Genomic DNA, 21547 nt, shown 5'->3' on the forward strand with positions numbered 1-21547 from the left:
CATTCAAATAATTAGACATGGTAACAACCAGAAGGTGTCAAAAAATAAAACCTTTCATATGGCCCTAAACTTTTAATAAACTGATGTTAAATTAATTTAAATCATAAAATGTATATTAAACGTGCTTTTATTTAATTAATACAATTTTATTCAATTATTACAACTTTTTTTTAAAAACGGAATACAGAAAGATTAAAACGGAGAAGAAGAAAAAAAACGGAACTTGGGGAAAAAATCAAACGAGTTTCATAGGGCCCTACACATGGTGGCATTTTTACCAGCTGAGAACACACCAAGAGTTTATCACATTTGTAAAGGAGTCCAAACGGTGCCAGGAATTCCTCTGTTCCACGCACAAAGAAAGATCAGCTTCAAGGACATGGCACTTCCGATGCCTGTTCCAAACTGTGATGGGTTTTGGTTAGTTTAGATGTCATTGGTCTGTGGTCTTTTCTTGTTTGGTGAGCACCAAGGTTTGGATGGCAGTGTTTACACTTCACCGCACTAATGGAGCAATTGCGAATCAAACCTGCCAAGTCTGAACACACATGATGATCAGCGCTAATCTTTGTCTCCACAGGTCATACAAGTCTGTGGACGGACGGACAACCCCCTTGCTGTGTGGCACAAACCCCTCCACACCGCAGCCCTCGTCTCCAGACACGGCGCATTTCCACATGCTGCATGATTACAACTCGGTGGCATCTCCATCCAGCCCTGTCAGTCCAGAGATGCTGATGCTCTCCGGCCTCCACACCCCTGGCTCCAGAGACTCCCAACGGCTGCTGTCCAACGAGGACACGCGCTGCTCCACCCCAGACACCTATGAGGAAATGGTAGGCTCCTGATATAGAAGAAGCATTGTTAAATTTCCTAGAATTTTTGTTGGCTAGTGTTTCGGGTGAAGCTAGAGGCTTTATTGTACATTCAGAATCACATGCTTAGTTGTACTGCAGTACATTTTATTACAAGCACTTTCACTTTGGTGCAACTGAATAGGCATTAGAAAACAAACAACCTTTTGGTTATTCTGTGTTCAGATATTTACTTGCTGTTTGTTTGTTTGTCCCTACGGGCTCCCCAGCCGGTACATCCATGGGAACGCCGGACCTTTCCCCTGGATGTGGATCCACAGCAGGAGTGTGAAATCCCACACAGTCCAGCTGGAGAGAGGCCCTGTAGGACCATTCGACGGGTGTCCGGGTGCAGGTCGTCCAAGTCGGAGTCTGACGCTGGGCCTTCGTCACCTCTCGGCGATGACGGCGCCAAGCAAAAACAAACCAACCCACCCAAACCTACTCACCGATAAAGCCTAGACTCTGCCCACCCACCGAACCCCATGCCCACCAGCTTTCACAAACTCCTGAAACAGCAGCATCGTAGAAGAAAAAACAACAACGAAACGAATGAAAGTCCCTGTTGTTTGATATTCAAACATCAGTAAATTCTTTCACGGTTTTTAGTGAATTGTATGGAGATGTATATGAAGATCTGTTTTAATTCAGTCTCGCTTTTGGGTCACTGGAGAAAAAAAATGTTTCAAAAATAAAAAGGAAGAAAGAAATTAGCTTGAGGGCTAAACCAAAATAAGAAGCTCCGAAACGTATCGTATATCGCAGAAGAGCACTTCCCCCTTAGCATGCTGTCGTACTAAGGGGCTCAGCTTGCATTGTGTGTGATACCCTTCTAGATTTTTCCAATATCCCACCTAAAATTACTCATTCAGCCTTGCAGTTTATACTGGAGTGATACAATGCAAAAATAAAGCCAATAATAATGATTATCAGAGACTTGCACGAAGGCGCAGAAGACTGTCTTTGTTCTCTCTGTGAGAAAGCACTTCAAATTCTTTTTCTCTACACATTCCCTGCCTATTGTTTTAAACAGACAAACTTGCCCGAGAATTGCATAAATTCCACTTTCTGGTTTCATTTCAGTCCCATGTTCTCTTTAATACCGTGGTTTGTCTTTGCCCCACTTCTGTCAAAGTGACTGAGAGAGCAGGTGCCAGAAAACGAAACCGCCGTGTTGCTCTCATGCGCCTTTTAAACGCCACCATTTGATTAGAGCACTTAATTGGTCTCTTGCATGGCGCGATTGCCAGTAAACTTAAAATCAGCACCTGAATAAACATGCGCAGGACACTAACATTTGAGACGAGATTGCACTCGCCGCAACTCTGTAGCTTAGCATCGTGTAACAAGAGGGCTCTTTCTCATGTGGGCTTGCATTAGTGTGAATTTTAAAGCACTTGATGTTGCTGTGCATGATCAGGTTAGTCCGGAGAACATGCAGTCACTCCAATATAAACTGACATTTGCTGCCAGTTGACTCTGCTTTTCTTTCGTTTTCGTTCTAACCCTATATAAAAGAGCTCTTCCATTGATTTGGTCAGGTCTAAACTCTGTTTAATAAAACAATCTGCAATACCTACAGCCATCATCGAATCCCGTAACTTGATGTTCGAGTAATAATGTTCGCTGGAGTGCTTGATAGGAAAGGACTTGGCAAATTTTCATTCGTTGGCTCCTCAGTTGCTGTCGGTCACAGCCCCGTTTTTCCATTGTGTAACGATGAGGAACGATTTCTGTTAGTTCCCCAGTCAGCGAGTCACTGCTTGCAACTCCTTCCTGTTATTTTAACTAATACGAATGTACAAGTCTAATAGCGGACACCAGTTACTTAAGATTTTTATAAGTAGCTTCTCTGTATCTGTCGTCACATGATTCTAGCTATTGTAGCCATTTGTTCTTGTTTAAGGGATGTCATGTAAACCAGAAATCCTTAATATATTCCTTTTTATCTCACTGGAGCGTAACAGCATTCATAGCATCAGAGAAATCTCATCTGTTGAGGTTGTGTGGCAAATCGTAAGGGGACCATCAACGACTGTCCCATTTCCTGCTGAGAAAACCCGCCGCCCCTTTCATTCTTAATATCATTAATTATGGTTTTATGTCTCTCTCTGTGGGGGTCTGTGTACTTATCAGGCAAATGTACCATAAGGTTTGACTAGCTTTCAAAAGCCAATATTGTATTGTGTGAGTTATTTTCATACTTTAAATTTCCAATGTGGTGAATGAGGGTTGGGTGAGTCTGGTATATCCTTTAGCATGTAATAGTTTGTACAAAACAACAAAAAAAAAAGTTTATTTTGTACATACCTTGTTTGATTCTTTACTGTGTTTGATGTTCAGGCTGTAGCTGTCCTGATTGTCTAGGGAGAAGACACATGAGAATATTTAACACTTTCTTTATGGAGAGGCAACAAGAAAAAAAAATGTTTATGGATAATTGGCCGATCGGACAGACAGGCAACGTTTGTGCTTCTCAAATTAAAAGTGAATTATATTGTACTCGAACGTCTTATGTCTTTCTCTTGTCCTAGAAACAGGTTTTCATCAGGTTCATATATGTAGCAAGTTTGTTCGTTACAGATAGACTGACCTTGCATTTCTTTAACTTGTTAAAGAAACTGCATTTAATGTACTATAATTTAAACTAAAGCAGCAATATTTGGATGATGGTGTTTTCAGATTTGCATTCTGGAAATAGCTTCTTACTGACGATACAAGGATGCTTTGAAAGGTAGCCTACTCAGTTGGAAAGACAGCTATTTAGTCTTTATACTGCCGTCTAGCGGTGATGCTGCATCACGCACATTCACATTCATATACTTGGGTTACCCACTTCATTAAAAAAAAAAAAAAAAATCTATTCTCCGTATTATTTACTCAGTTCCGTAGTATTGGTCTTGTCATGTGATCTGAACACGAGGCGACCCGCTACATGTAAAATAAAAACTGCTTTCGTTAGTCTCCTGCTTACCTTTTTGTCTCAAGTCGGTATTCATGATTTTAAACGGATTTTTCAATAGTCTTTGACTGGTTTTTCACATGAACGTAGAAAATGACACTGTACCTTTAAGTACATCTAGTGTTTATAACCGTGACTGAGTAAATGATCTGAAGGGGAAAGGACACCAAAAGAGCAAATTTATAGAAAAACAAAGGACACAGAAAGTAGTTTAATACGGACTTTATTTCCAAATTCACGTTTACAGCAAGGAGTATCAGTGTAAACCAATTAATAAAACACATTACGATAGACAATCACAACTGTCAAGCTAGAATGAAGAACTGCGATGAGAAGAGAAGAGCAGAGGCGGGAAATGAAACGGAGGACAGCGATAGAGAGACCTCAGAACCGGTTAACAGATTATTACAGAACCATTTGAAACACAGCTAAAGGGTAGAATTACTTAAAAGGCCTTATCCAGTGCCATTTTTAAACATTTTATCTTAAATCTGTTCTTCAGCTTAACCCCACGCGTCTAAATGCTCAGGTTTATGTTAGCAGCATGCTGTACAAAGGACGGCCACAGTGTTGGGTTTACAGCAATCCGTCTAAAGCTTCTCACAGGGTCATGTGAGAGAGAGATATGTGGCACTAGTTAAGTCCTTTACTGATATTGTGGATTCTGGATGCAAATTATCCCTCTATTTTACCTATTATTATATTCTTCCCCATTTCTAAATGCAAGATATACATCTAAACGAGTAATGCAGTTTGTGTAGAGGCAGCTCTTCTGTCAAATCAGTGCATTCACTTTCAAATGAGCGTAAAGCTGCAACGCACTGCGGATATTAAATAAAAAGCTTAGAGTCAGATCCAAATCAGATCTTCTGAACGCATTCGTACATCTTTTACATCGTCCACACAATACTATTAGAAAAAAGAGTGCAACATAAACCTGGATTTTAGCAGGTAGCTTTGTTCCTTTTCAATCTTCCTCCATTTTTTTTTCTTTCCTTTCTTTTCATGTTTTAATATGAGTCAAACGCTCTAGTAAAGGTAGTTTTCTAAACAGTTGGACAGGGGTGTGGTGACTGTGGTTACTATATTCAAGACCATGGGTGAAGTCCATTGCATGCTGGAAATGTGCAGTGTGTGAGCATTGTGGTTTGGTTTGATGACTATATTGAAGGTTTTAGCACTGAGGGGAGTTTGGCTATGTGTTAAATGCCCTGCATCGTATTTCACACCAAATGAATCAGCTCTGTGATGCTGTACATGACTGAATCCATCTTAGACCAAAGAGAATCTTTAAAACATAGACAGTCTTCTCGAATGTAGTTGATGGACACCGGGAGGCACTTTTCTGTTGTCTGTTCTCAATATGAGATTTCCTGATGTGATGTTACAGTTATTTTATTGAGTGCTTTGAAATCCTCTCATTGGTCCATAGACACATTCTTTGGAACAGCATTTTAGACACAGAAGCTGAAAAATCCATCGATACAGAAGCATCGTTACCATACAGAGATAAGTTGAAGGGAACAGTGAGAGGATGTACTGAGTGATATCAGTTTGATGGTGCTTGTGCAGGGCAAACTACTTCAGAGCTCAACAATAAGGATGGCCATGTGATCTGGGGCCTGTGAAAGGCAGTCACTACATTTTATATTTGGTCTCATAAACCTTTTTAAACATAGAAATCATTTTTGTTTTGAAAACGGAAGCTTCAAGCGATGTATTGGATGCAGTAAGAATGATGCAATAGTTGTCATTAATTAGTAGACATTATCAGTAAGGATTTGTCATTTAGCTGAATCTAGAATTAAAATGTATATTTTTAGACACAAAATATGTTGCTAAAAATTTAATATTTAAAAAAATAAAATAAAATGTGAATAACTGTCCAGATAGACAAAAATCCTTATTGTTGAGCCCTGTACAACAGTTTATTTAAATTTTTTTTGAATGACTTTTATATATTGACATTTGCTTTCTTCTCTGTCAAGAGTCGCTAGAGGCCAAGCCAGATTTCAATCAGCGATGCAACTTCCTGTGCATTTATGAGGACAGATAAGCCTTGAGAATTTGCTGTGGGGATGAATTAGGATGTGCAGTTTAAAATAATTCACAGGTAAAGTCTGGTACCGAAATTTCCAAACTATGATATTAGAATTACAGCATCCTAGACTCATCTGAATAGTGATTTATCAAAGTTTTTACTGTTTTAATTTGGATCAAACACACAATTGAGGTGTTTTGTGAATTTAATTATACAGCAGGCTTCTATTGTTGTTAAATATGTGTCCGCTACAGCCTGACTGCCTCAAATTTAACTAGGAGCGTTTGAAATGTTTCTGTCCAATCAAATTCATAGCCAGTATCATTAACTGCACCCTTCCAAACCATGTAGCATGTTTGCCTTCCCTACTGCTGCATGTCAAAACAGGAGTGCATAAGTTATGGTAAATAAAAACATTCACAATAAGGCAACGAAGCAAATACAGCTTTGAAAGCAAATGTCATTGTTGTTTCTTTTAAAAAACGGGGGATTAAACGAACAAAATCAGGCTACTCAGTGCTATAAATGACCATTTGGATCAATACACCACCAGCTCCTTTTAAATTGTAGTGTTTTTTTCTTTTGTTGATACTAAGCCAATAACATCAATACCTGTCTCTCCGTGCCAGGAGGCAAAAATTATTTCACAAGCAGACAAGCCGCTGGGACAACCTTTAGTTAGGAGAAATCCGACAAGCACCTCTTTTGAAAGGACTGAAGGAGATACATTTTTTACTTTTTTTTTTCAATTTGTTAATTGCCAACACGTTTGGGCCTGCAGCTCACAGGCCTTGTTTAGCGAGTGAGGCTGACACCTGATCAGCTAGTGTGGACAGTTGCGGGGAGTCGGTCATGTTGATGCTGCCGGAGGAAGACACGTTGCTGAGGCGGCGGGGAGATCCATCCGTGGAAATGTCGGGGGACTGGTACACGATCTCAGCGCCGTGGTCGGTGCGCGCTTTGGCTTGCTCTCGGAAACTTAGCTTGTGGCTCTCAATCTGATGGGAGGAAAGGTGGAATGTGGATTAAACTGGATGGATATGAACAATTGTCAGGTTTTGTAAGATAATATGTGCATAAAATAAAATTAAAGGTGGTATGAATTGTTTGGGGTCACTAAGATTTATTTGTTTATTTTTTATATCACCGAGTTTATTACAAAGGCTGCAATTATTTGATCAAATACAAACTAAAACAGTAATATTGGAAAATTACAATTTTTATTTTATTATATTTTTATATTTTATTTTAATATATTTTAAAATGTAATTTATTCCTGCTGCAAATCTGAATTTTCAGTATCATTACTCCAGTCTTCAGTGTCACATGATCCTTCAGAAATCATTCTATAGGTGCGTTCAAGCCAATTCGTAATTACCGTAATTACGATATAACAACTTGTAAAAAGTGTTCACTTCTTCGTAGAACTCGTAATTGCAACTTGTGAACTGGGAGTTTTCTGAGAGCTACGACTTGTACCACCTGACCACCTCAGAATCATTAGCGCTATGTTTATATGATAGTGTGATAGTTCTGTGTCCGAGTCCAAGGATGTGAACGGCGCTATGTAGAACGTCATGTTTTGTCATTTCGAAATTACAGTAATTACGTTATGCAGCATGATTTCATGCTGAGTTACTTTCCTATATTATTATCAGTATTGAAAACAAGTGTGCTTGTTAATATTTTTGTGGAACCGTGATTTTTGTTTTAGGATTTCTTAATAATATAACATTATTTGAAAAAATAGCATTTATTTGAAATAGTTTTACTATCACTTGGGATCAATTTAAAGTGTCCTTGCTTAAAGTATTAATTTCTGTAAAAAACTTTAAAAAAAAACTGTAAAATGGTTTTGAATGGTAGTGTGTAATTGTTATAATAATCTGCTGTCCCAGCTTCATTTGCAGAGACAGCTGAAAGTCATGCAGTAAGGCTACCCTCTAGTGGACTTGCATGGACAACTTGATGCAATATGGTAAGGTGGGTCTTATAAAATACATATACAGTATATAAAATAAACCTTCAGTATTAGTCTTCTTGCTTATACCTTTTTTATCCATCCCATTCATTTTAATAAGGATGGTTCTATTTGCTATTAAAATATTTCTTATGAAGATAATGCACAATGGAATTGAAATAAGACTTGTTATAGTACTGACAAAATTATTCCTAGCACAGAAGGACATAAAAACCATGTAATAATGACAAGTCAGTTAAATTGACACTTCATAATTGCAGTAATATACTTACTGAGGCACTCTGACTTAACCAGACTGTTCCCTTCAGAGGAGGGAAGGTCAAAGGTCATGTCCACATCATTAGAGTGAACAGCGTCCCCATTAGAGGAAGCATTTGCGGCCTGCGGCTCTGCTTCCTTCTCCTTCTCCCTCTACAGCATGGACGCCACATAGTTCACATGGTTATGGGTAAACAAAACAAAAAAGTGTTGGGATGCAAATTATGAAATGAGTTTATGAAGGGATAAAAAAAAACAACAACAACACTCAAACTAGAGGGAATGCTGGGAGAAGGGGTGAAGCTGTTTCAATACTTAAGAAATATTTCCAAGTAAGAGTGCTGATCTACTCTATCATCTTCCTTTGGATCAAATAATAATGACCATCAATAAGTTAAGAGCAAAAACTGTTTGATCAGAAGACTAAAGTTAATTTATTTATGTGTTCTGAATCCATAATTACGATGTATCTAGTGCAAGACTAAAAATTAAATACATTTAAATGCCATCCACCATAAAACATCATTCCAAACATTATTCCCCTCACAACTGAACCAAATTAAAGTGAATGAATTCGGTGAGATTTTTACTGATTTATTAAAAACTTTCCTCTGAGATCCAGTTCCGTGATTTTACATAAGCTTATTATCTTTCATGTGTTCAGATATAGTTCTCAGATCAGCGCTTCTACTCGATTCCTGAATGTTTTTGAATGTGAACGCATGAAAGCAGCACACAGTCAGCAGTTTTTTGATTGTGTGATTAAAAAAGGGACACAGGAGCAGAAGATCACTGAATGGAAGAATAGTTAGCACTAAGCAAGGGAGCGCCAGAAAATGCAGTGATCTTAAAAATGATTGAAAATGTGCTCAGTAGAGAGAGAAGATGAAGGAGAGCAAGACACCCAGCTTCTATCATCCAATAGCATCCATTTATATAAAATCATCCTATTTCCTTTATTTAACACATAATTATATGTAATTAATTAGAACCTATAAATAAATGTAATACCCTTATAGACTTTGGTTTTGTGTGTTGTGACTGAATTAACTGAGATTTAATGAGGCACGGTTTCTTAACGCTACAGACATTTTCATTTAAGAAACATGACATGAGAGTGAGTAAATGAACTATGATTTTCTCACTTTAGAGAAGCCCGACAGCCCCCATTCACTTTCATTAAATGAGAAAGGAGTCAAAACATCCAGCTAAACGTCGTCTTTTGTGTTCCATGGAAGACACAAAGTCATGCAGGTTTGGAACAACATGATGTGAGTAAATTCTGACCGAGTTTGAGATTTTGGATGAAATAAACATTTAAATAAATAGTTCATGGGCCACAGGATAATAACATTTGCTCTAGATGAGGTGCAGAACAGTAGATCTCAAAGGCAACTCAAAGAAATTGGCAAAAAATATGTGCAAAAGAAGTATACTGAAGTCTGCCAAGCAGGAGGAAGCATGCTGACCATAGCAAGATCTAACATGAAGGAAACTTTTAAGAGTAGATAAAACAGTCAAAATGCATCATGAAACACATTATGCATTTGTATTATTGTTGTGAATTAATTGATTACATCCAAATGACAAATAATTCAACACCGTATTGCACATTTGTGACTCATGAGAGACACGTGGTGTTGTTACATACCTTCCTCTGTCCACCCCTAGGAACATGTCCAATGTTCTCCAGAGATCCAACCTTTGACTGGGCTTTGAAATCCAACTTCTCAGATTTGATCTCCACATTTCCACCTCCTAAAATACAGGACAGGACAGCTTCTGTTTAAATCAAACCTTTCCCATTTGCTTTTAGTTGACTGGAGGTGAAGATAAAGGTAGGGATGGCACTTCCAATCCAATAAGGTGTAAAAAAAAAAAAAAAATTGTACTAATGTTGGTCAGCATTAGGCCTAAAAATGTCTAATGGCGTTTTTTATACAATGTTTCTTTATAACGGACTGAAATCTCACCTGGTTTGTGATGAATGTTGGCCTTGGAACCACACTTTGATTGGACGTTGCTTAGGTCGATCTTTTTGTGCACTATCTGAACCTGAAGCATGAAGAACAAACAGAGTCAGTTATCAGTTATCAAACAGAGCAATTTGGAAGAAAATGAACCGCATGCTCAGGCACCTGAAGAGCTGATGATCTGGAGTGGGAAAATGACCATTATTCACAACAACAGGGTTCATGGGACAGAGAAGTAACTTGCTTCCACTGATAGGCCACAACAAAATAGATATAAATCCAATTTATATAGCCATACTTCGTGCAAATGTAATGAGTGACGCATTTAAATTTTTGAGTAAAGTATATGTACTGTATATATAGACTACATGTAGATATTGATGTCACACATGATTGACTGGATTACTATCTTAGTCTTAGAGGGCATTTACACTTTGTCTTTTCATGATCACATGTAAAAATGTGTAAATACCCTTTCATACAAGATTCAAGACATGGAGATTTTCCTCTCCGTCCCAAACACTGAGTCAGAAAAGAGATTCACTCAATATTTTAGTCAAAGGGACCCAAGGGCTTAAAGAGGGAAGAGATTGTAATGCAAAAGTTATATCTGATTTACTGTCTCAGGTGAAACTCAGATATAACTAGGTTTTCATCCGATGGCGATACCAGCGCTTGTAAGGCAACAAAACACCGTCTTTGGTAAAATGAATTAGATTAGAAGAGAAAAAAGAACAGAAAAAGGTAGCACACCTAAGAATGAAATTATTGACAAAGCAACGTTTGAATTGAGCTGTTAAGCGTTTCAAGGTGAAAATAATTGCAAAAACATAAGAGAGGAAGAAAACTAGGTATTTAATTACAGATTAATGGATTTGAATTCACCTTGCAAGCACTGTAATAATGCACATGCTCTGTTTCAAGCACTCAAGTGAAGATCCCTGGGAGTTTTTTTCTGCATATCTGACTACCTGAGACCCCTTCACAATCTTCACCTGCAGAGGAATTTATGGTACATGCATGCAATCTATACAGCTGCAACACAGCAACATCGGTCAGCCATCCGGATGCATCACCAGGAGGAACACTAGGTAAGAGGAGAGACCAACACTGGGGATTCAGGCAAATAAATTGAACCTAGTTTTTGCAAAGGTATCTAGATGGATGTCTTGCCCAATCCTGCAGTCCCTGGACTAGCCAAACCTTCACGAAACTCTGGCATCTTATAGCAGAGCTCATAGCTAAAGCCCTCAGTCAGTTCACATTCTTGGATTTGTTTTGTTTCATCTCTTGCAAGATCAACAAGAACTCAAAAGATATTAATAAAGTTGGTTGCACTTTTTTTTTTTTTTTTTTTACAGTATGTGTACTAACGTACTTACAATTTACGTACCTAAGGAAGTAATGGGTAATATAAGGTAACAATGGGTTAAGGTCAGGGTTTTAGGGGTAGGTCCAGGGTTAGTACCTAGTTATTGTCATCACTATAATAAGTACATAGTATGTACACATGCGGAACAGGACTATAAAATAAAGTGCTACCATAAAGTTAATATGCAAAAGTTCAAGATTATGCTATGTAAATTCTATTTACATGTAACATTAATTAAAAATGTGTATTTACTGTGTTAAGTAATAAATGTTAACATTTTTGCTGACTATAAATAAAATAAAATAAATTATAAACAGCTTTCAAGTTTCAAGATTTTTAGGTCTTGAATGTTCATTCTCAATAAGTGAGAAAAAAATAGGTGAATGGATTTTAATTACTTTAATCTAACAGTTTAAAAACAATTATTTCACAGTGGGTATGTGTGTCAATGTTTCATTAGTTACAAAAGGTAACTATTCACAATGAGTGTGCAGAACTGTCTTTGAAAGCTTTACATATTTCAAACCATCTGTTAGAAATATACAGCAGTCGTATTCAAAGCTTGAGGTGTTTAAGTCGCCTATTTTTGATCATTTCAAGACAGAATATCTTGTGTCTTTTACAGGATATTTCATATACATTAAGTCTGTGTTGGGTCCTACTTTATTTATCAGAAACACATCTGAAATATAATGCTTTATTTGGTTGTTCTTTTCTACACTATTTTACAACTGTATCTAATGTTAACTGCTTCTAACTACACTATTTTTCAGAGCGAGGAGTTCTAACCCTACCGGTTACTCACATTACCACCTCCAGGAACATGCTTGATATTGCCTTTGGATCCACATCTAGACTGAACATTAGAAAAGTCGATCTTCTTATGAACAATAGCCACCTGGAAAAGGACAAGGAGAGTCAAGGGTGTTAACCTGATGCTTCGAGTTGAGCTGGAGATCCCAGGATCTGCAAAGAGGTTTCTTCACTTATTAAAGATATAAAATAGCTTTTCTGTGTCGACATACTTCTAATTTACAATCTGAAAATGGTTAACTAACTGTCCCCAAGATGAGTGAACTTTATTATCCGCTTTTCTGTCAAATATCCAAACCTAAAAACTGGGTTCAGGTAAAAATAATCCAAATATCCACTCCTAGAGCTTTACTGTCTCAGAATCTTTCAACTTCACAATAAATGCATCCAAACCAGCTGGTTTTGTTTTCAGACATTTTAGTTTTTTTTCAGTTGAAAATCATGCATGACAGAATTACCTTCCCGCCTCCAGGTTGGTATTTGAGGTTCTCAGTGGAGCCAATCTTGGACTTGACGTTCTTCAGGTCAGGCATGGGTGCAACAGGAGCGATCGGGGCACGAGATCTCAATGAACCAGGTGATTTGGGAGGGGTGCGCACCACCGCTACTTTCTTCACCTGTTGTCCAGGGGTGGAGGACCGACTGGCTGGGCTGCTGCAACCACTACGGTCTGGGGTTTTAGGTGAGTCAGCTGACGATGAAAAACAATAGAAGACCAAAATAACTTCCTCCTTTTTTGCTCTTCTGATTAATTACTCTTTAGTTAATTATCCTAAAGTAAAGGTTTTCGCCTTCCAGTCTTTCTTTGAAATGTTGTAGAATATGAGCTTTCATGGAGTTTTGTGCACTTTTTTTTATTTTAGCAGTGCAGATTTTTTAGATTGCAAGCATTTAATTGGCTACCACACAAAAGAGGCTTTTTTTTTCTTTCTTTTTTTTTTACCTCTTTCAATGAACCCTGGTCCTGCCTTTCGCTGCTCCATCCGTGAAGCAGCTGTATTTCACAAATCAAAGTGGTACAAATCAGTCATGTAATTTCTCTATAAATAGAGAATCATTCCCTTGGGGTTTCATAACCCATTTCAAGTAAGCAGATATTGTGTACTTCCTGAAGACTAGTTAAATGGTGCACAGTGAATTGATGGGAAGGTGTGCTCACTTTTGCAGTTTACCATGCAGTGAAAACACTGAACCACACAATACTTCCAGATTTTACTTGCTTATGAATTTGTTATCAGTGCACTTTCTTTCGTCATGTCACACTGAATGCTGGAGTGGGCTTATGCCATGGGAGAATGGATTAAAAAGGGAAATTTGTTGTAAATAGTGAGGACTCCATTGCCTGAAAGTGCTTAGTTCACATAATAACGTTCAATTTCCTTTTCAAACTGTCAGGAAGAGAAATTAAAGGTTGAGTCACCAAGTAACCTTCCTCTTCTTGGTACTGAAAAAAGATTAATGCGAATCCTTGAAAAGGTGCATCTGAAAATCACTTACCAGGGATTTTGGTGCCAACTCCTTGGGGTTTGGCACCCGCTGTCTTCATCTTGGCATCTCCAGCCTAAATATGAACAATAAAATAAAAAATCAGCTAATAGTAAATTTGCTGTTTTTTTTTTGTTTGTTTTTTAGGGAGTTTTTATGACCATTTAAACTCAACGGTACACCCAAAACATGAGAAATCCATTCATTAGCTTCTCTTTCTGCTCTGGTAATAAGGAAGTTGATGTTGTGTATCTCAGGAGCTGTTAATTCAGTCTCCTCGTAGGCTTTCCATTTTGGGGGGAACAATTTCCCAGCAAATTCTCTAGGCCGATGGTTAGGGATGGGCAGCAGTACTCACCGTGGCCCTGGACTCTCTTGCTCCTGCACTGTTGGGCCTTTTTACAGAGTTTGCAAAGCCTGGACTGCTAAAGCGACATGGTGGAGTTGAGGAAGAGACTGAGGGCTTTTTGCTGGGGATGCCTGAGACTGAAGACCCTCTTTGGGGGGCAGAAGTAGGTCTAGCTTTTGCATGCGGGGTTGTGGTTGATATCTTATGTGTTTGAGAAGGTGATAAAGACAAAAATGTAAAACAATGGCAAAAAGTGATCAGTAAATTAACTTAAAAATTAAAGAGATGCTAAAATGCAATGAAAAATAAAACAAAAAATACCAAATAAAATTTCAGACTAAAATTGAAGATGGTTTAAATTAAGTGTAAAACAAATCAAGGACTCCTCTCAGTTGTTGCGTATTTTAGCTAATCTGGCTACGGACTTGTAGCTACTTTTCACACAAACCATAATATCACCTATAATAATGACTGTACCTTTTTTTCAGGAGTTGCCCCTGCTCCAGCCTTGGCTGTAAGAAAGGAAGGAATAGTAAGTGCAAGTGACATTTTGGTGGCCTGAATCAAGACTTAAGACTAATCAAGATGTCAGTCAACTTGAATCGAAGAAAAGTTGATGTTGATCTGTTTTTCCATCAGTGCTCAATGTGATTTTTCAGCTGTGATATTGAAAGTCTGTTTCCTGAAGCAGCGATTCCAGCCTTTCATTTTGGTATGTTTGTTTAAGAAACAAACACTTATTGCAAAATGAAAATTCTGTCACCATTTACTCACCCCTCCTCATGTTGTTTTAGTTTCTTTCTTCTTTCAAACCTGTATGTGTTTTTGTTTTTTTTCTTCCATAAAACATGGAAGTTTATTCTAAATATTCTGAAGCCATTCTTTAGCTTTATATGAGAAACAGACCGAAATCACTGAAAATATCTCCTAGCTCCTTTTGGTGGATTCATTATGAGAGTTCATGAAGAAATTGTCTTAGGAGCGAATTCCGGTAATGTTGGGACGTTTTTTAAATTTGAATAAAATGAAAACTAAAAAGAATTTCAAATCACACGAGCCAATATTTTATTCACAATAGAACATAGATAACGGAACAAATGTTTAAACTGAGAAATTTTACAATTTTATGCACAAAATGAGCTCATTTCAATTTTGATGCCTGCTACATGTCTCAAAAAAGTTGTGACGGGAGCATGTTTACCATGGTGTAGCATCTCCTCTTCTTTTCAAAAGAGTATGAAGACGTCTGGGCATCGAGGTTATGAGTTTTGGTGTTGTAATTTGGTCCCATTTTTGCCTGATAATAAGTTTCCAGCTGCTGAAGAGTTCGTGGTCGTCTTTGACATATTTTTCGTTTAATGATGCACCAAATGTTTTCTATAGGTGAAAGATCTGGACTGCAGGCAGGCCACTTCAGCACCCGGACTCTTCTACTACGAAGCCATGCTGTTGCAATAGCTGCTGTATGTGGTTTTGCATTGTCCTGCTGAAATACACAAGGCCTTCCCTGAAATAGACGTCATCTGGAGGGGAGCATATGTTGCTCTAAAACCTTTATATACCTTTCAGCATTCATAGTGCCTTCCAAAACATGCAAGCTGCCCATACCGTATGCACTTATGCCCCCCCATACCATCAGAGATGCTGGCTTTTGAATTGAATGCTGATAACACACTGGAAGGTCTCCCTCTTTAGCCCGGAGGATACGGCGTCTGTGATTTCCATCAAAAATGTAAAATTTAGACTCATCTGACCATAGAACACTTTTCCACTTTGAAACAGTCAATTTTAAATGAGCCTTGGCCCACAGGACACGACGGCGCTTCTGGACCATGTTCACATATAACTTCCTTTTTGCATGATAGAGTTATAATTGGCATTGACAGTGGTTTCTGGAAGTATTCCTGGGCCCATTTAGTAATGTCAATGACAGAATCATGCCGATGAGTGATGCAGTGACGTCTGAGGGCCTGAAGACCACGCGCATCCAACAAAGGTCTTCGGCCTTGTCCCTTACGCACAGAGATTTCTTCAGTTTCTCTGAATCTTTTGATGATGTTATGCACAGTAGATGATTTCCACATATTCCAAGATCTTTTTACGGACCCTTTCACAGATTGGAGAGCCTCTACTTCTGAGAGACTCTGCCTCTCTAATGGGGATTTTCCACTGCATGATACGACTCGACTTGGCACGGCTCAGTACGGCATGGCACGGTTCGGCTCGTTTCCAAAACTGCTTGCGTTTCCACTGCAGTTTTGTACCGCTTTAGAGTGGGCAGGATTATTCACATGTCGTTATAGTTGTGCAACCTCTACTGCCTTGACTCCTGAAAAACTTTTTCATTCCGCGTCGCTCCATCAAGCTCTGGATCCGCTCCTCGGCTATCAATGAGAGGAACTTCTGTACTTCCTCAACAGACAATGAAACAGCCATTTTTGGTTGTTAAAATAAAGGTGCACTGATTCAAAACAGTTGCGTTCAATCCTTCGCTGGCTGTGCTGATTTAAATCTAGCAGGTCTGTTGTGTTTCGAGTAGCAAGTTCAATGACACAGGCAGTGACAATTTTCTCAGGCCAATCAGTGATAAGCAGAGTTTACACGTCACATTTTGGTAACGGTACGGTTCGCTGAAAAAAGTACCAGGTACTGTACCTAGTGGAAAACCCCCCAAAAGTGAACCGTACCGTGCCGTACCATGCAGTGGAAAAGCACCATAAGACATCCCTTTTATAGCTAATCATGTTACAGACCTGATGTCAATTAACTTAATTAGTTGCTAGATGTTCTCCCAGCTGAATCTTTTCAAAACTTCCTGCTTTTTCAGCCTTTTGTTGCCCCCGAGCCAACTTTTTTGAGACCTGTAGCAGGCATCAAATTTGAAATGAGCTCATTTAGTGGATAAAAGTGTAAAATTTCTCCGTTTAAACATTTATGTTCTTTTGTGAATAAAATATTGGCTCATGTGATTTAAAAGTCTTTTAGTTTTCATTTTATTCAAATTTAAAAAACGTCCCAACATTTCCGGAATTCGGGTTGTAAACGAACTGATGAATCCAGTTCACACAACACACGTGAATGATTCATAAAATGAACTGGTCTGGTTCTCAATTTCAGCTAACATACTGGCCCGGTTGCCATGTAAACAGTCCAATAGAGATGTGAGGATATTCCTTGAACACAGTCATTTGGGTTTAGTGTGACAAGAGGGTTAAATGATGACAAAATGTAAATTTTGGGCAAACTATTTTTTTACAAGGACCTTTTTGGCATCATGAAATTTGTGCAGGATCTTGTTTTATTATTGCAAAATGCAAAGAATGAAGAATGTTTTAACCTTGTACGGGGGTCCTTGGGTAAATAGTAGTGCTTGCAAGGCAGAAAAATAATAATGTTCAAGTTTTAGGGGGCTTGGGTTTTAAGCTTTGTATCTATGTAAATAAAATACACCATCAGAGTTGTTATTGTCATGACACTAAATATGCACCTTACTTTATTTTGGTTTGCACAAAAAGAATCAACACATAACTTGACACCTTCAAAGTTACTCTAGATGATTAAATAGATATAGGTAAGAGAAACTCAATTCAGCTGCAATTCAGAATGCAAATTTACACAAATCTGAAGGGTCCCACTTTATATTAGGTGGCCTTAACTACTATGTACTTACATTTAAATTAATAATTTGATACAATGCACTTATTGTGTACATACATGTTTTTACATTGTACTTATTTTTAAAAATACATTATATGTAATTACACCTGTAATTAATTTCTGCAATTAAATTTATAATTACACTGTTGACCCATCCCTTACACCTTAACTCACCCTTAAACCTACCCATACCACCAAACCTGTCCTTAACCTTACCCATATCCCACCTCAATAGCAGCAAAAGTGTTTTGCAATACAATATGACCACAATAAGTACATTGTACTTATTTTGTGATGTAAGTACATAGTAGTTAAGGCCACCTAATATAAAATGTGATCGTCTGAAGACTGCTAGTTCAATCAAGTATGCAAATTTATGCAAAATAAAAGACCAACTGAAATTCAGAATACAAGTGTTACAATGACATCATCACAGTCACAGTTTTGAATGGAGAATTCAGTGGCAGATAAAACCAATGACAAATTGGTAAATTAAAATGTCTTTTTTTTTTTTATTAATTTCTTAAATTAAAAAACAAAACAAAAAAAAAACAGAAATTGTGGAGAAGACGATCAGAATGATTTAGGAAGTTGCCTTGCCTTGCAAGCACCAAACTTAGCTTGCTAGTTTGCTGAGCACCAAAAGATTGCCTTGAGATTGTTCACAAAAATGAATGTTTCACATTATTGAGTGAGCTTGTCTGATCTTTTTGTAGAAGATGTCGGCACAGCTGTGGGAGACATTTGGGGGATTTTGTCTTGAACCCAGCAGCAATTGCTGACCTTCTCCTTTCAGTGTGTGTTATAGTCACCCCCATCGGCATGGGCCTTTGGGTCCACTTGGTTGTGTTTAATAACACAGACATCTGGGAAAGGGGTGGACCCATAAAGGTAAAGCACAGTTCTGTGAGTGATACATTCAACATACATGCACAGGTGACATGCAATAGAGAGGGGCAGGTGAAAACTGTGCCAGCAGTAACGGTCAATCAATGCACAGAGTTAGTCACAGACACAAGCGAAATAACACTGACCACACACAGAGAGGGAAGGAGAAGAGATAGACACACAGGGCACAAAGGATCAAGAGAGAGAGAGAGAGAGATTTTGTGGCTACAAGCAGCCCGTTTCTTCAACCGAACACACTCTTATCGCAGTGTGCGCTTTTCAGAAAGGGTGCTGCGTAGTTCTACTGATCTATTTTGAAAAGAAGAAAAGGGAAGGTGAAATAAAGAAGATCTGTGAGGGGTTTGGAGGAACAGAACGGAAAAACAGACCTTTGGATGGGACACTTGCTTTTCTGGCCGGAGCAGCATCTTTAGAGGGAGTTTTCTGAAGCTTAGGAGCAGATTTAGGGGAAGGAGTAGCAGCAACTGTAGCGACGGGTTTCTTTGTTTTTTTGGCAGGAGATTCTTTGATAGGAGCTGCTTTGCTTGATGCTTTTGTGGGCATTACTTGGGCGCTGGGCTTAACGGCATCCTTAGCTTCAGGTTCAGTTTTGGCAACAGGTTCAGGAATGGCAACAGGTTCAGGTGTGGCAACAGGCTCAGGTGTGGCAACAGGCTCAGATGTGGCAACAGGCTCAGATGTGGCAACAGGCTCAGGTGTGGCAACAGGCTCAGGTGTGGCAACAGGCTCAGGTGTGGCAACAGGCTGGAGTTTTTCCATCTCAATGTGATCATCATCGCTCGTCTCCAAATATTTCTCCTGCTTGATCTCTTTTTCTTCTTCAGGTTCTCTACATTCCTCTGCCTTAGGCTGCATCTTGGGTGCAGCAACTTCTTGGAAAGATGGAGGAATGGTGATCGCCTCGTCTTCTTGTTCAGGTTCTGGTACCTCTACTACTTCTTCATCCCGATCATCCGTTTGTAAGTCTGTTAGAGATGATTCCTCTTTGGTAGGTTCGGCAGCAGCAATGGGAGAAAGAGGTGATCCCGGATCAGCCCTGCAGGATTCGGGGCTCTTGCTTTCTGGTGGTGTTTTGTCAGAGCTGCATTCCCAGCCCACAGGACCACCCTGACGACCGGGATCCTGAGGTTCGGTGTAGTCAAACGATAGGCCACGTTTTTTAGCTTCCTCTGGAGTCATGGGAAGATGAGAAGGGGTTTCTTGTTCATCATCAATATTGTCATCTTTCTGGGTTGTCAAGTCTGGGGTGATAGAACTGGGCAGGAAGGAAACTCCTGTTTCTTCCTCTTCATCATCACTAACTGCCTCTTTGTCCTCTTCTTCATCTTCTTTATCTTCTTTTATGTTGATAGCACTTCTGGAAGCTTCTTCCACACTGGGAGAACCAAATTTTCTTTCAGATTTCTCCGTCTCATTTTCTTCTTTCTCCTCCTCCTCAGATCCACTGGCACTATGATGGTCAGTCATCTTTTCTGAGGGACTCCTCTTCACCTGGCTGTCAAAGCCTGTGATTCTTGAACCCAAATCATCAGCTAGAGGTGTCGGTAATGGATGTGGAGACTCTCTTGGGCTGAAAGAGCTTTCCTTCTCCCCATTCTCTCGCTCTCCCTCCCCATCCACTGATGCCGCACTGCTCCGGCCACTCTCGGGCGGACTTCCGGGTGTTAACTCTTCTGATGACGTGGAAGGCAGAATGATAGGAACAGCCACAGACAACACTGTAGAATTAGCAACACTTAATCACGCTCTCTCCACAGTCAACATTAGAAGCAGAGAAAGAAAAGGAATCAAGGAACTGAAAGGAACTAAATGCACAGAACTACGTAAGGGGCCCGAACACAACACAAAACACAAGTTTCTGATTTCATGTCAAGTTAAACAGTCCAAATATCTGTTTTTACACACTATACTTATGAGTTAAAGGCACTTTTACAATATTTGATGCTTGGTCATCTAAATTAGCAAGCAGGAGACTACAACATGGATTGTACTTTAAAAAACTGGTAACTACAGTAGCAAATAAAGGGATCAGTACAGTAGGGTCAAGGGCTTATGGGATCGATGCTTATAAAAGTGCCTCTTCACTCATTTAATCACAACAAAAACAATCAAAACCATTAATAACAATATGAACTGGCCAATCAAACCACAATATCCACAATGACCCACAACATCTCTGTGAGCTTCAGTGTGTAAAGCATAGATGACTGGTAGCAAAATGACCAGTGAAGCAATGAATTGGTGCATTGTCCATTAGCAAGTATCATTTAATGCACAGATAGAAACTTCTGGATCTGATCTGAGCAGTAAAGCATATGTTTTGCATTGTGCTATGAATGCATTTGAAACATTTTTAAAGGGGTCATCGGATGCCCATTTTCCACAAGTTGATATGATTCTTTAGGGTCTTAATGAAAAGTCTATAACATACTTTGGTAAAAATTTCTCAATGATAGTGTAAAAAAACAACTTTTTTTCCCATGTCAAATTCAACTCTGTTTTCAGCAAGCGTTTTTAATCCATGTTGCTGTAAATTCTAATGAGCTCTGCTGACCCTGCCCCTCTCTTCCATGGAGTGATGAGCAGACTGTAAACTACAGCCGCGAAACTGGCTAACTAGCACATTATTAGGAAATTCGATTTGCATAATTTTTTTTCTTTTTTTTTTTTGCGATTCATAAAAAAACCTTATACTCACTTCTTCTGTAGGTGAGGCTGGATCACGAATGATTCGCGTGAACATTTAGGCAGATTGGGATCGGGGCATTCCCTTCAAAACGAAAGTAACTTTAATTCTCTGCGTCTTCAGCTGCTCAGATGTCAGGAGTTAATGACGACTGCTATATTCATTATTACATCCAACAACAAAACGCCTCAATCGCTTAAGACTGCA

General features: G+C 38.8%; 2 protein-coding genes across 18 annotated transcripts in view; one reads left to right on the forward strand and one right to left on the reverse strand.

Moving 5' to 3' along the window:
* kansl1b (KAT8 regulatory NSL complex subunit 1b) overlaps positions 1-3356 on the forward strand; it is a 71191-nt gene extending 67835 nt beyond the window's left edge. For 2 of the 3 annotated variants that reach the window (XM_058770416.1, XM_058770415.1), the window contains exons 14-15: positions 581-835; positions 1075-3356. In XM_058770416.1, the coding sequence (XP_058626399.1) occupies positions 581-835; positions 1075-1309 (490 nt within the window). In that variant the 3' untranslated portion in view covers positions 1310-3356. Of the gene's footprint in view, positions 1-580; positions 837-1074 lie in introns of all 3 variants that reach the window. The other variant, XM_058770417.1, reaches the window with a different exon arrangement.
* Positions 3357-3491: 135 nt separating this feature from the next.
* The window catches only part of maptb (microtubule-associated protein tau b), a 40474-nt gene continuing 22418 nt past the window's right edge, over positions 3492-21547 (reverse strand). For 7 of the 15 annotated variants that reach the window (XM_058770419.1, XM_058770418.1, XM_058770421.1 and 4 more), the window contains 10 exons: positions 19023-20372; positions 14566-14600; positions 14098-14289; positions 13752-13815; positions 13198-13248; positions 12713-12945; positions 12247-12339; positions 10070-10151; positions 9748-9854; positions 3492-6855 (listed from right to left, as the gene is read on the reverse strand). In XM_058770419.1, the coding sequence (XP_058626402.1) occupies positions 6640-6855; positions 9748-9854; positions 10070-10151; positions 12247-12339; positions 12713-12945; positions 13198-13248; positions 13752-13815; positions 14098-14289; positions 14566-14600; positions 19023-20372 (2423 nt within the window). In that variant the 3' untranslated portion in view covers positions 3492-6639. Of the gene's footprint in view, positions 6856-8110; positions 8250-9747; positions 9855-10069; positions 10152-11016; positions 11157-12246; positions 12340-12712; positions 12946-13197; positions 13249-13751; positions 13816-14097; positions 14290-14565; positions 14601-19022; positions 20373-21547 lie in introns of those variants that run through there. The other 8 variants (XM_058770428.1, XM_058770426.1, XM_058770430.1 and 5 more) reach the window with 8 other exon arrangements.

Source organism: Onychostoma macrolepis, chromosome 03 (genome assembly GCF_012432095.1).
Source record: "Onychostoma macrolepis isolate SWU-2019 chromosome 03, ASM1243209v1, whole genome shotgun sequence".
In the NCBI taxonomy this organism is placed as follows: domain Eukaryota; kingdom Metazoa; phylum Chordata; class Actinopteri; order Cypriniformes; family Cyprinidae; genus Onychostoma; species Onychostoma macrolepis.